Consider the following 14,829-nt stretch of genomic DNA (forward strand, 5'->3'; position numbering starts at 1 on the left):
AAAAAAAGGACTATAGAAGTACATCGAAATTTCGATAACAATACCACATATACTGTTGAAAAGATCTTGACAAAACAAATTCAACAATACTGAAAAAGATCATTAATGATGATCGAAAAGGGTCACCCGAGCGGCCTAAAAGTAAGTGGGCTCCAATACTTTTAGATGACTCATGTATCCCACTTCATTCACCTTTTGTTATATTCTTTGGTGTTATTGAATTTATCTTATCGGATTTTTTTCAATGATACTAGTAGTAGTATTTTTATCATAGTTTTAGTATGTTTTTGGTATCATTTTTTTTTTCCTTTCTTCTCCTTATAATTTGTTAAGAGATAGGATGGAGAAAAGGTTAAAAAAAATAACATGATTCTGGATACAGATAAAAACTCCAATTATCACACCCCGCTAGTATCATTAGAAAGAACTCAATAATATGAATTCATAACAAAAAAAAAATCATAAATAATGAACGGAAAAGGTTACATGAATAGTACAAAAATGATGTGGCTCACTTTCCGCCTGGGGACAATCACTTTATCAATATCTCACTCTCACTGCCATGCTAACTTTCTTAAATGGGCTGTTTCTTTTTCTTCATCCGGCTCAGTTGATCATGTTTTCCTTTTAACTATCTGCCCAGTATTCAGGGCCTTGAATGCTGCCCAATTACTCTGGGTGTACACATTCCAACCTATTTCATGCGGGAAGATGATTAAGATATTAAACCTGGCTGGCCTCATGATAAGTTAGACATATTTTGGAACTGATCCGAGCACGGTTGTAATCCGAGCTTTTTTCGTTGGATTAAATCTTGGACCGAATCTATAGAGGGATTTGATGGCACCTGGTTTGGTGGTATCATGATTTCTAAGTTGGATTTGATTCTCCTCTACCATGGCAAGTTGGCAACTTAATTCGGTATTTCGGCGAGGTTAATCTTTTAAGAATCAATGATATGTCGAGAGATTTTGTGTGCCTTGCTACATGGACCAATTGGGTTTAGTCTTCGGGCTTCAAAAGGGATTTCCTTTGCCTACTTTGTCTGTTCTATTGGTGCAGATTGCGCAATCCTATCATATACAAAGGTGAACGACATTTACCAGAAACGTAGCTGTGGATGGTACATGCTGACATATTTGTGCCCTCAGTTTTCATTATCATCTCTCGTTTATCATCACACATGTGGTTGCTTTCAAACTGAACGAGCTATTACGTGACTTTCTCTATCAATATACACTAAGGGTCCTCTTTTGCCTCCAATTACAGTACTACGCATGACCGAAAGAGATTTTCATTTCAATGGCCACCACAGAAATCCCACCATCCTCCTTTATCAATATCTAACCATTTTCTTTTTGGAAGTTTATACTGATTTAATGCTGCTTAACATTCTTCATGGCACCGGTAGTTCTCCTTTACAATTTGTTTTAAACAAAATTTAAAAAATGGTGCCCTGTTTATCTTGTTTGACCATATATACTCGTCGGTGGGTCACAACAAGCACATGCTTGACATGGAACTGGCAGGTAATCATGTTGCTGTTGCTTTCAGTGGAAGGGCAGGGGTAAGAATGAACTGCTATGGTGGTAACCAAGCCTGGTAAAACGACGCCCCTTCGAATATTGAGCCTAGCCTGATCTCAGTCCTGCCATGTTCACCTTGATCAGACTGTCATGCTACGTTTTCTAATTAGTCCACGCGCAATGTTTTCATAATTAATCAACCGATGCTGCTTTCAAAGGAAACAGTCGTGACAACAATCTGAAAGTAATCTAAGTCATTAGCAAAGACATAAAAATGATGTGACAACAAACTAAAGCAAGCATTACTCTCCATAATTATCTCCAACATATGGTGAGATTGATATAGAGAGAGTACCATTTCGAGTCCCTCGCCCACCATCTTCCAGAGGAACTTTTTAATTTCTACTCAAGACAGGAAGCTGATAAAAAGTAGGCTTGTCCTGTGAGGAGCCGGATTGAGTAGAGCCCTGTGTTGCTTCTACGTCCCCTTTCGACAGCTCCACTTTGTGTGGCGAGGGGCAATGCTGTTTGAAGTAATTCTGATTTACATTCCATAAAATCACATACTATTGGCTATAATATCAACCTAATTATAGAAAACTATTTGCACTATAATTACACAAATATCTACAGCTATTTTCCTGACATAAATAGGTAATATTTATATGGAAACTATTGATTCTATGCTAATAAATTAGTTCTTTGAGGAAATGAGAATTAAAGAAATAGAATTTAATAGATATTTTAAATCAGTTGCTTTGTATTTACTTTATCTATTCATATTTTTTCAATGATATTGATATTTTTAAACTATTTTTCATATATTAAGATTTAATGATTGTTATTGTTGATTATTAGACAAAGACTTCTATGCTTAAATGCGTGCTTTTATATGAATTTTCTTTCTTTTGCATTATTTCTTTATATATATTCAAACCTAAATGCAACTGTCCAAACAAGAATCCTAAAACCATTTCAATTGATGTATATATCATTGATGGACATTCTCAAAGCATAGGTAACCTAGACCTTCATAAGATATTAAAAACAAAATGCAATAATTAATCTATTCGAATATTAATTATAACTCAATCCTTGTACTCCATCAAAATTAATATATTAGTCTCTATGGTATAAAAAACAATTAAAGCCCATTGATTACTTCATGTTTACCAACCTCAATTTAGTAGTTTTACCTTTCCTTCATATGGACAATTTTCCTCATTTTACTAGATTCTCTTTTATTTAATATTTTTCTAAGAAAAATAAACATAAAATCATGAACAAATTTAAAAACACAGTAAATATTAATCAAAATATATAATTTTATTAATTTATTTTATTAAATTTCAAGGACTAAGCTATAACTTAATCCTTGGAAGTATTAGGAAAAAAAAACCCTCGGAAGTCTCCTAAAACATTTAAAAGCCAAAAAAACTAATTAAAAAAAAATAAACCCAAATAAACCCGAAACAGAAAGACCCAAATCCCAATGATAATCAATTTCTTTTTCTGGCCCAGCTCCGCAATAATTGTCACAGAGGCCACAAAAACTGACCCTACTCACTTCCCACCTGCTCTAAAACCCTAAAATAACCAGCTAATCAGAACCTCACAGCTCAGCCTTTAAGACGTTACTGACGGTACCTGAATAACACGCGGGTGAAACTCTCATTTTCAAACCGTTGTAAGAAAACAATAAGTCGTTAAACGTAAAAAGATTGGCCGCAGGAATAAATGCCACCTTTATTGCTCTTACCTGATAAGACCAACCTACAATTTAGGATCATACAGATCTTTATTTCCCACTTGTAAAGATATATTACTTGTTTCTTGAATCTCTGCTACATTTTCAACATTGGGTTGGGTTCCTTTTTTTGTTTTTGTTTTGGAGAGTGGAGAGATAGAATTTTTTTTACGAGATGGGAATTCTGAGTAGTATATTGGGATTCTGTGGATTTGGAATAGGAACATCAATTGGGATTGTAATTGGCTACTATATGTTCATCTATTTTCAGCCAACTGATGTTAAGGTTGGTGTTTTGCTGTCTCCCTTTTTGTTCTTTCAGGTGTGTTGCATTTTCTTGGTTTTGTTTGGTCTGAAATTCTAACCTTTTAAGATTCCATGTTTGGACATTTATGACTGTTTTTTGCTATTGATTAGTGGTTAAGACATGTAAATGACAGGGAAAAGAAATCATGGGACTGTTTTAAGCTTTTAGCGATGTTGAAAACGCGGATCAGGCCATGGATGGTCAATTTTTTTATTTTTTATATTTTTTGCCGTTTTATGGAACCAATTTGGAATTTACCTTATTGACTTTTTATATATGCACCTTCATGGTTTGTTTTGTGAACGTTTTGATTGAAAAGAGGACTGGTGCCAAATACCATGACAAGTTGGTCTTGTTTTATAGATTTTTGTCTATTTGGATTGACCGTTGATAGGTTGTGGTTTTGATTAGAGTAGGAGATGATCATGTTTGGGACTCCAAATACAAAATATTGCAGAATGTATTAAGTGTTAGTTGTTAGAGGGCGTGGAAATTTATAGATTTGCACATTCCAACATGTTTTCATATTGATTATACAAGGAAGATGGGTGAGAATTTCATCACTTCATCTGAGTTTAGTTTGGAAAATGGAGCAGGAAATGTTACTGTATTTTCCGTTAAAAAATCATTTTAATTTAAAAATTAAAATTATTTGATGAGATTTTAAAATATAATTTATATTATTTTATAATATTTTCTCAAATAAAAACCTTTTAAGTTTGAAATTTATATAAATTCACACTATTTTATATTTAATTTTTATTAAATAAATTTACATAGATTCTCTAATATTTTCTGTTGTGTACTGTGACAATTAACATTTTCATGTTTTGAAATTCTTGCACAATTTATGCCTAATAAACTGTCAATTGCGGGAGGAAGAAAAAGGATATGTCATGCCTTCCGCCAAGGGGTTGTTATACTTATCATGTTTTTTGAGTGATTGGTTATGAGTTCTGATTTCTCCAGGATCCTGTAGTCCGTCCTTTGATTGAACAAGACTCAAAAACTTTGCAACGTTTGCTTCCAGAAATACCCCAGTGGGTGAAGAATCCAGATTATGATCGGGTACGCTATAGCCCGCAGTTGTCTTCTGCTTTTTAATTATGGTAGAGAAATGCCAGATTCCACAGCAATCTTCTTACAGATTTGAATAAACTTTCTTTTGTGAAGGTTGACTGGCTTAACAAATTGATTGAGAACATGTGGCCTTACATAAATACGGTACGGGTGCCTAAATAGTTTTCGGTTTGTTATCCATGGCTTCATTTCTATTCGTGGGCATACTTTGCTTGATGCTTCAAGTTTTCTAGGCAATTTGCAAGACTGCAAGGAATATAGCAAAGCCCATTATTGCTGAGCAAATTCCAAAATACAAAATTGACTCTGTTGAATTTGAAACACTTACCTTGGGCTCCCTGCCACCAAATTTTCCAGGTTACGCTGCTCTCTCTGTCTCCACACGCTCTTTGGCTTCTGCATGCACCTTCTTTTTTTCTCTTTCTCTCTCTGTGTTTTTTTTTTTTTTGTCACAATGATCTAAATAACTTCGTTGCTTAAAAAACTGTGGAAGGTTTTGACATATTTCTTCTACATATCTTTCAATTGTCAGGTTTTAAGAGGAGTTGTGCAGAACTCATTTCTGCATCTCCGACCTATTTTGGAAGGGTTGATTATCTGGGGAAAACAAACCCTGAACCAATAAAATTTGTTGACATTCAAGAACATGTTCAGATTTTTTCCCGCTTAATAAAAACAGTTATCTTCTCGTTCTAAAGCCATTAAAATGATCGCAAATGACTGATTGATGAATATGGAAAATACATCGTCTTCAATCCAGTAAAACAAGCAAAATGGAATCATCTCCTTTGCTTGAACATCATGTTTTTGCCCCCCGGTAAAAGTATCATTCTATTGTATCTGATGCGTTAAGAAGGTGACTCCTCCTTCTCACTAATGTGGCGCATATATACAATTTCATTTTGGGATTACATTGTTCTATTCCTTGCATTAATAGATATCATCTCAAGGTTGTTTCGAGGGACACAGCTTGGTAAATTTCTGAAGATTGATGATTCTTGGTTCTACTATATTCCAGGAATGAAAGTTTATGTCACTGATGAGAAAGAGCTGATCATGGAACCAGTATTGAAGTGGGCTGGGAATCCAGATATAACTATTGCGGTTAAAGCATTTGGTCTGAAAGCCACAGTTCAGGTATTCTGATTTGCGACTGTTAATAAACAGAAAGACCGTTTTGTCAGTCAAAATGAAGTAATTGAGATTTGAGTATGTTACAAAAATACTTGCACATGTTCACATCCCCACCCCCTTGTCACCTGGTTCTATGTACAAGTGAAACCATTGATCTCTTTGGACCATTTCAGGTGGTTGATTTGCAAGTATTTGCTGCTCCTCGTATCACCCTAAAGCCTTTGCTTCCAGTATTTCCTTGTTTTGCCAATATATATGTGTCTCTGCTAGAGAAGGTACGTGGTGATGGTTAAAATATATACCAAATGTTGTGCAAATAAAGGATATTTTACTTGTTACAAAGGAATCTGGAATCGTTATACATTCTTTCTGATTTTGCAGCCACATGTTGACTTTGGATTGAAATTGCTTGGAGCAGATGCTATGTCCATTCCCGGCCTGTACAAATTTGTCCAGGTATTGATATTTTTTGTTTTTGTTTTTTTAGATGGTTGGGTGGACTGGAGGGGGAGGTGGTTTCCTCTCGCTATTAAGTTTCAAGATATATTTTATTTTCATCATTGTCATTTCTAGAATGCTATTTCAACAAATAATATCTGCAACTGTTTACCATAACTTGAGTCCTCGTGCATGACAATGTCTATTTGTATATTTATTTGGAGGTTAATGCACGTATTCTAAGGACAAATATTTTCCTTAGAAAAGCATTGCAGCGCAAGGTTGCGATTCCAAGGAGCATCCAATTATTTTGAACCACCCCCCATCAAAGACAGTGGAATAATAAAATATAGAGAGTTTATTTTTTCGATCCCTCATTTTTTCTTCCTTTCTTTTCCTTTCCTTTTTTTCCTGTTCAGGAGCTTATCAAAGATCAGGTTGCAAATATGTATTTATGGCCAAAATGCCTGGTAGTACCAATCATGGATCCTTCAAAGTAAGTATTCGTCAACTCCTTAAGTCCATGTTATGATGCAATATGTTTGCTAGGACCTGCTAAGCTTTCCTAAAAATGTCAGAGCCATGAAGCGACCTGTTGGGATACTCGCTGTGAAGGTTCTGAGGGCAATGAAGCTTAAAAAGAAAGATCTGTTAGGGGCATCAGACCCATATGTGAAATTAAAGCTTACCGAAGATAAGCATCATTCAAATAAAACAACTGTTAAACACAAAAACTTGAACCCTGAATGGAATGAGGAGTTCAATATCACTGTTAAAGACCCGGAATCTCAAGCCTTGGAGGTTCTTGTCTATGATTGGGAACAGGTGTGTATGTATCTCTGTGCATCTTCGTAGGATTAACCACACAGCACAAAGTGCATCGTTGCTTATGCTTAAGAAGTTTTTTCCCACCATGATTTTGTCCTTCCGTTCCCAACATTCATGATTGCAAGGGATTTTATGTTTCATTTCGCATAGGTTGGCAAACATGACAAGATGGGTATGAATGTCATTCCACTGAAAGAGCTGACTCCTGATGAACCAAAAGTTCTTACACTTGATCTGCTAAAAAATATGGACCCAAATGATGTTCAAAATGAGAAATCACGCGGACAGATTGTTGTTGAATTGGTATACAAACCTTTTAAGGAAGATGAGATACCAAAAGATATCGATGATCCAAATGCTGTGGCAAAAGCTCCTGAAGGTACACCTGCTGGTGGTGGTCTGTTTGTAGTTATTGTGCACGAAGCTCAAGATGTGGAAGGAAAACACCACACAAATCCTTACGCTCGATTACTTTTCAAAGGGGAGGAGAAAAGAACTAAGGTATGTCATAAGCGTCGTCACGATAACTCACACAAGCATAATTTAAGTTGTTTTTCACCTTTCAATGGCGAAGACTCAAATTCCGTTTGCATACTGTATTTTAGCCACATAGCCATCAAGTCGCTTCGTTTTTCAATCATGATATTAATACAATTTCACTACTTCAAAATTAATAATTTATATTTAAAATCGATACAGCAAGTGAAGAAAAGCAGAGATCCGAGATGGGAAGAAGAGTTTCAGTTCGTGCTGGAGGAAGCACCCACGAATGAAAGACTTCATGTGGAAGTTGTTAGCTCCTCCTCAAGGATGGGTCTATTGCATCCTAAGGTATATAAATTGCATTTGTTTAATTGCCTTGATACCATCACTAGTATGCCTGATCCAGCAATTTTGAGGCCAGTGTGCTGTTTCACATTTCGCCGATAGTGTCTGAGTTATGTTTCTTTGATCTCTATAATTTCCAATCAGGAAAACCTGGGTTATGTGGTGATAAACCTAGCAGATGTCGTAAACAACAAGAGAATCAACGAGAAGTACCATCTCATTGACTCCAAGAATGGCCGAATCCAAGTTGAGCTGCAATGGAGAACATCTTAAGGGGACACATAGTGTGGCTATCGGTAGGTATTTGGTCTCAAGCATAAAACATTCCCTGCGCTTTTTGTTTATAGTGATTTTAGCACTACAGTTTAAGCATGTTCAGTACATCTAAGCTTGTTGAAACGTTTTTAAGCATGTTTAGTAAAAATCTGCAGCAATTTCCAGCAAGGTTCTTGTGTCTGACAAGCATGTCTATAAGCTTGTTGAAACGTTTTTAAGCATGTTTAGTAAAAATCTGCAGCAATTTCCAGCAAGGTTCTTGTGTCTAACGAGAACTATTTTTTTTTCTTTGATAAACATGTATATTTTTCGAAATTAAAATGGTAAGTAGAACGTTACAGATAAGTACTTGAAGCATGCAGTTGGTTATTTGTGTCAAGGGAACCTGCTAGCTTGTGAAAAAGAGAGATCCCTCCATGATAAGGACATCGTTGTCAAGCTGTCCATGGTCTCTGAGTTACACTTTCTTATCTCTCATCCCTTATTACGGCAAGCTTATTACTCAGTGATATGTTACAGCTTACGGCGAGAGCCAACTTTTCTTGCCTCGGTGATTTAGATCATCATTGTAGCATGAGGAAAGAAAGGCAGTCGTTGCGAAACGTCACCTTCTTAATGAAACTCTCTAATTACAACCTCTCCTTAATCCTCCCATGCCACCCTGTATAAAGCACAATCATTGGAATAATAATAAAAAAGCGAATTAGACCCAAATTTGTTAGATTTGTTTTTTTAATGGGAGATTTAATAGATCTTCAGTTAAATACATAAGGATAGTTTTTTTTCAGTGTTTTGATATGTAGTAACTTTTGTTTTTAGATATATTTTAAAAGTATAAAAATTATATTAGTTTTTTTTTATTACTTTTCAATTGTTTTGATAAACTAATATAAAAAAAAAACCTAAAAAAATTATTATGATATATTTTCAATTTTAAAAATTCTTTTAAAAAATACAACATAAAAACACGACTTCATCAAGTTTAGCTAGCAGAAATTCTTAGAAAAATTGTTCATTAATCATTTAATATTTCTAGGTAATAATGTGTTTTTTTTAATATATTGTAAATATCTAAAAACGTTATCATATAAAATAACAATTATTTAATATATTTAATCAATATAATTGATTTTTACTTACAAATTTATTTTGTATTCTAAGAAATACATTCAGAGATTACATTAAGGGAATTTGTTAGCTTTTCCCTAGCGTAGTTATAGTTTAGAAAAACTGCAGTCATTGGGACTTAACCTTGTATCTCGATAAGAAGTAAATCCTAAAATGGATGAAGGGTCTCAAAGTTTACCGAGATCGAATAACGACATAGGCATCGATATTATTTAAATTGTATTTGATGGTTGATGGTGGATGAAATATTATAAAATATGAAAAAAATCAATATTACTCTTAATATATATTATTATTAAACTCACATATTTAGAAAATAATAATTACATATTATTTTTTACCGTTAGTTTATATTAAATATTAAAATTAATAATAATATAATATTTTTATTTATAAAACCTGGACCGGCCAACAGGTTACTTAGAACCTGGCTAACTCAAGGTCTGAACCAATCTCGATTAAAGAAAAAAGAGAATTAAAAAAAATAATTAACAATGTTACAAATAATTTGAGTGTATATGAGATTGTGAGGTTATTTTTCAAAATATTATTTTACTTAGAAATATATCAGAATAATTTTTTTAAAAAAAATAAAATTTATTTTTAATATCAGCATATCAAAACATTAAAAAAAACTTTAAAAATTAATTTAAAAACAAATCATTTAATAAAAAAAAAACAGGACAAACACAACAAAATGCTATATTTTGGTGATTGGGCCTCTCCTGTGCCGGCCCTTTGGTTTCTAGCTCCGCTAAAAGTCCTCTTAGATAGATGGATCTACCAAAACCCTCCCCATCCAATTCCTCCTTTTTGGGCGCCTCTTAGGTTTTCTTTATGGACCTGTACGAAGTCAGCAGCGCTGGATCAGACAAACTTGTCTTATCATGTTTAAAAATAAAATAGTAATTATAATTTAAATTATTTTTTATTTATAAATATTTTAAAATAATATTTTTTTATTTTTGAAAAATTAATTTTAATATCAACACATTAAAATAATATAAAATATATATATTTTTTAAAAAGTGTTATTTTAATCCCATTCCAAAAAGCTGTATATGTAAAGAAAACCAAAGTCAAAACAAGCTTAAAGTAGATTAAAATTCCGTTTTGTTAAAATAATAACAATTATTTTTTAAAAAGTATTTTTATTTTAAAAAATATTAAACCGTGGGTAGTTGAGCTGTAAGACTGTTATGATTTGGGCCAATGAGGAAAAAATCACAGAACCCAGAGGTGCTGACATCATGCTCGCAGTCGTTGATTTGATGGAAGGGTCGGAGAATCTATCACCGCAATAATTTCACGGTTGAAAAATTACAGGGTTGTGCATGGAAAAGTGGGCTTCTACTAATCTAATCTTTGATCTATCAATCTCACCCTTTTCCAGAACTAGCTCTTGGCTTTTACTAAAACGGGTAAAAGTTACCATCATTACCTATCAATAGCTTTCTTGTCAAAAATAAATAATATAATTTTTATTGTTATTATTAATTATGAAATAATTAATCCCATAAATTTTAAAATTAATAATTATATAAATTTTTAATGATTATTATATTAATATTAAAATAATACAATTTTTTCATAAATTGAGTAATTGCATAACATATTATCATTCTTTATTCACATTTTTTTAAAATATCTTTTTTCCTATATTACATTACAATAAACATGATTTAATATTTTCATAAATAATTATTTTTAAAAAATTAAAAATACAGATATAATATAAATATATTTATGAGATGATTTTAAAATAATTGTTTTATTATCAATTTAAAAACACATAAAAATATATTATGTTGTCTTTGTTGTCTTATGTTTTCTATCCTAAAATAATAATTAAATAAATAACAATTAAAAAATACATTCAGAATAAATAAAAATAAAAAATATTAAATTTATTTATTACGAGGATTATGCCATCTTGCAACATTTATAATAATCTAAACATCAATAATTCACTTTGTAGTCAGGTTAATTGTGTTTGATTACTTGATTTCTTTAATATTGTTGCTTGATTACTTGATTTCTTTTATTATTATTTTAATTATCTACATCAACCAAAAATACTAAAGGAAGGGGGTTTTGTCCTGTACCCTTCTCATGTAATACTATTTATTTAAATATTTTTTCAAAAATATGTTGTTGATTTTCTTTCTTTTTCATTTTAATATTACTATATTACATTTATTAAAAATTTAATTTTTTAATTTATTTTTTATAAAAATATCTTAAACTCATTATTCGGACCATAAGTCTAACAAGTTCACTTGATTAACTTAATTTTATTTTTTTTATTTTTTTTATTTTTATATTTTGATATTTGGTTGACTGAGGATTAGATTTTGTGATTTATTTTTATTTGTTTTTTATAAGATTATCTTCATCTCATGATTCGGGTTACAAGTTTGACCGGTTAATTTTAACTGACTCGAGTTATTTTATGTATTTTTTTAATTGATTTTTTTAATTTCATCTTTTAATACTAAATTGATTAAAAATTAAATTTTCTAATTTGTTTCAATTTATTTTTTATTATGTTATAATAGTCTCATGACATATATTACGAGTTTAACAGTTTCACGCAACCGAGTTTACTCACACATTTCTTCTTTTCTTCCCGGGCAAACATAAAACCTCATTCATGGATGCTTGCCAGTCCAGGATGTTCACATTGTTGTCTTCTTCCCGCAACTGCACAGCACATCTGGACCTTCACAATCTCATATGGGTTTTCCGTTTTGACATGGATGGAAGCTGACTCCATCATGGTGGATGAACCCGAAGAACCATAATTGTTCGATAACGAATTCGCTACGCCTACCCAATTTCTAACTGTGATTAAAAAAACAAGAGATAGGTTATTGATTAAGAAATTAGAAACCCTAATTTATTTATAATGATAGCTTATACCTTACATTAGTTGTTTAAGTTAAGTGTGTCGAATATATAAAAAAGTTAATAATCAAGTGAATTAAATAAAAAAATAGGAGAGGAACTCAACCAATTAAACAACGATAATATAAGGATAATGTATATATAACTGATCCCTTTATACTTTCTGATTTTAATTATAGATTTTTATAGTATAATGCAGATGTGTGAAATCGTATTATTTTTGAATAATTTGGTGCACAACTCTGTCTACCATTTTTAAGGAGAAAAAAAACTTGGACAGTCGGCACTTAACTATGGATTAAAAAACAAATTAATTATTCAGGTGATGACCCAGTAATAAAAAGTTTGGGATCAAAAGATTTGCTTTCTCTGTGATCTCATGTTCAAACTATGTGGTTGCTCATATGATGGTTACTAAAAATTTATATAGTCATTAGCTTTAGAGTCTATAAGATTAGACGAGGTATGCGCAAACTGACCCGGACACCTATATTACACTAAAATAAAACCAAGTTATTACGTGAATCCGCTTCAATATCTTGTTGACTTGTTTTAGTGTAGTGAATTCATATTATCACTTTAAATGGTTGTTATTGTTTATCATTATAATATGATTAGTTAATTTTTTAAAAAAAATCATCAATTTTACATTGTTATGATGAAATTTTCACCGTAATTATAGCTTTTAAATATTTAGAAATACATTAAAACTAATATTATACTTTTATTTTAAAAAAACTATAATTTATAATTTTTTAAAATCAATTCTAAGACGGTGCTTGAAAATGTAATAACGGTTATTTTTTAAATTATTTTTCACTTAAAAATATATTAAAATATATTATTTTTATATCAGTACATCAAAATAATTTAAAAACACCTAAAAATATTAATTTAATTTTTTTTAAAAAAAAACACAAATGGTCTTGCTGGAAAACATTGTTTGTGAATGTCAATGTACATCGAGAAGACGTTACACAAGTTCCTGAAAGAACCTAGCTATCAAAATTTTTGTCTAGTCTGCTTTCCACTCTTAACACTTTTGGTATGGCTCTGTGCATGCCTCTTGGGTCTTTGACCCAATGGGGCTAGCTCCTGGCTGGAAAGCTTCCAACAAGAACTTGGTGGTGTCATTGAAAAACAATCATGAATTCACTGGTTAATACACATAATAGACGAGGCTGTGTCCAGGAATGTGTTTCGTGTTCACGTTAAATCACGCAGAGATTCTCTGGAATATTAACGCAATGAACTCCAAAGTACATGTAGACCGTGTCCCATGAGGCCCTCGAGCACTTAAAGCACGGCGGAGATGGATTCTCTTCTTTTTTTCTCTCGACAATGGTGAGCTCCAATCATCACATAGTTTTGCTATTGCATGTAAAGGCAAACATCTTTATTCTCCAAATCATCCACTTACATGGATTTCTCTAACTAGCTCGGAACCCCCCCCAATCCCTTCGCTAGGAGAATATGAAGAGGTTCTCCAACAGGTGCGTTAACATTTGGGAAACAAAGAATAGATGCTCGTCTTCGCCGAGCAACTTGTGTGGTTCTCGAATTATCAGAGTAATCTACTCAGGTAGTTAAAGAATTTAATATGTGATAGTGATTCCAAGGTGATAATTATTGTTTTTTAAAATATTTTATATTTAGAAATATATTAAAATAATATTTGTTTTAAAAAATTATTTTTAATATTAAAATGATATGAAAATATAAAAAAATATTAATTTAAAAAAATAAAAATTTTAAAAATATTTTAAAAATATAAAAATATGTATCCGCCGCAAAAAGCCACTTTTCTAAAGAACTAAAAGCATAAGCATCTATCCTAGTCGACGGTTTCAGTGTCAATTTTTAAGCACGGTATCTCTAGCTGATTTTCATACATTCATCTTATTCGAGTCTTGTACAAATATATTTATTTGAATATTCAGATGTATTTTTAAAAATTGTTTTTTTGTAATCTTCAATTAAATTTAAATTTCAAGTACAAACAATTAAATTTATCCGAATACGTCATGTTGATTCAAGAAATGTATTTTTACAATCATTAAAAAAATATTGAATAATGTTTTTAAAACCATTAAAAAACTTAATATCAAATTAAAAATTCACGTGCTCTTGGAATCAGAAAAAATAAACTTGATATCAAAGTAATATATAAATATCTCAAACACATTTTTAATAAAATCATTTAAAAAAAATAGTTGTTTAGTATTGTAATAATGATTATTTTTTAAAATATTTTTTTGTTTAAAAATATATTAAAATAATTTTTTAAATTTTTTAAATTTTATATTCGACATTAATATATTAAAATAATTAAAAAATATTAAAAAATTATTTTTTTAAAAAATATATATTTAAAACACGAGATGTCAATCCCAGATCCGAAATGATAACTTTGATTCTTTGAAGGAGTCCAAATAGATGTGTTGCGTAAGAGGGTAATGAAATTTGTGCGAGGAAGCAGACAAAATGAAAGGCCAGTACAGGGCATTCAATGTAAGGGCCCACCACTGGACGGTCAAGATTAGTGTAGGACGAGAAAGGAGCAAGAAGAGTGGACTTTTTAGCTCACATCCAAAGAGAGTCAGATTAGAAAGGTGACTTGCTGAGGAAAA

General features: G+C 31.6%; 1 protein-coding gene across 1 annotated transcript; it reads left to right on the forward strand.

The window, feature by feature from the left end:
• Window positions 1-3,223: 3,223 nt before the first annotated feature.
• On the forward strand, window positions 3,224-8,418 carry LOC133691031 (synaptotagmin-2-like). The gene is made up of 12 exons (XM_062111340.1): window positions 3,224-3,559; window positions 4,550-4,648; window positions 4,754-4,804; window positions 4,894-5,017; window positions 5,679-5,797; window positions 5,968-6,069; window positions 6,176-6,250; window positions 6,652-6,728; window positions 6,811-7,057; window positions 7,211-7,561; window positions 7,760-7,891; window positions 8,033-8,418. The coding sequence occupies exons 1-12, from the start codon at window positions 3,449-3,451 to the stop codon at window positions 8,159-8,161; spliced, it is 1,617 nt and encodes a 538-aa protein (XP_061967324.1). The 5' UTR covers window positions 3,224-3,448; the 3' UTR covers window positions 8,162-8,418.
• The last annotated feature ends 6,411 nt before the right edge of the window (window positions 8,419-14,829 follow it).

This window comes from Populus nigra, chromosome 4, assembly GCF_951802175.1.
Source record: "Populus nigra chromosome 4, ddPopNigr1.1, whole genome shotgun sequence".
Taxonomy (NCBI): domain Eukaryota; kingdom Viridiplantae; phylum Streptophyta; class Magnoliopsida; order Malpighiales; family Salicaceae; genus Populus; species Populus nigra.

Bases quoted from the DNA above. Each gene is read 5' to 3' on its own strand.
- LOC133691031 (XM_062111340.1), top strand. From the start codon at position 3,449: ATGGGAATTCTGAGTAGTATATTGGGATTCTGTGGATTTGGAATAGGA. The intron at 5,018-5,678 runs GTTACGCTGCTC...ACTATATTCCAG, and splicing joins CCTGCCACCAAATTTTCCAG to GAATGAAAGTTTATGTCACT. The intron at 6,251-6,651 runs GTATTGATATTT...TTTCCTGTTCAG, and splicing joins GCCTGTACAAATTTGTCCAG to GAGCTTATCAAAGATCAGGT.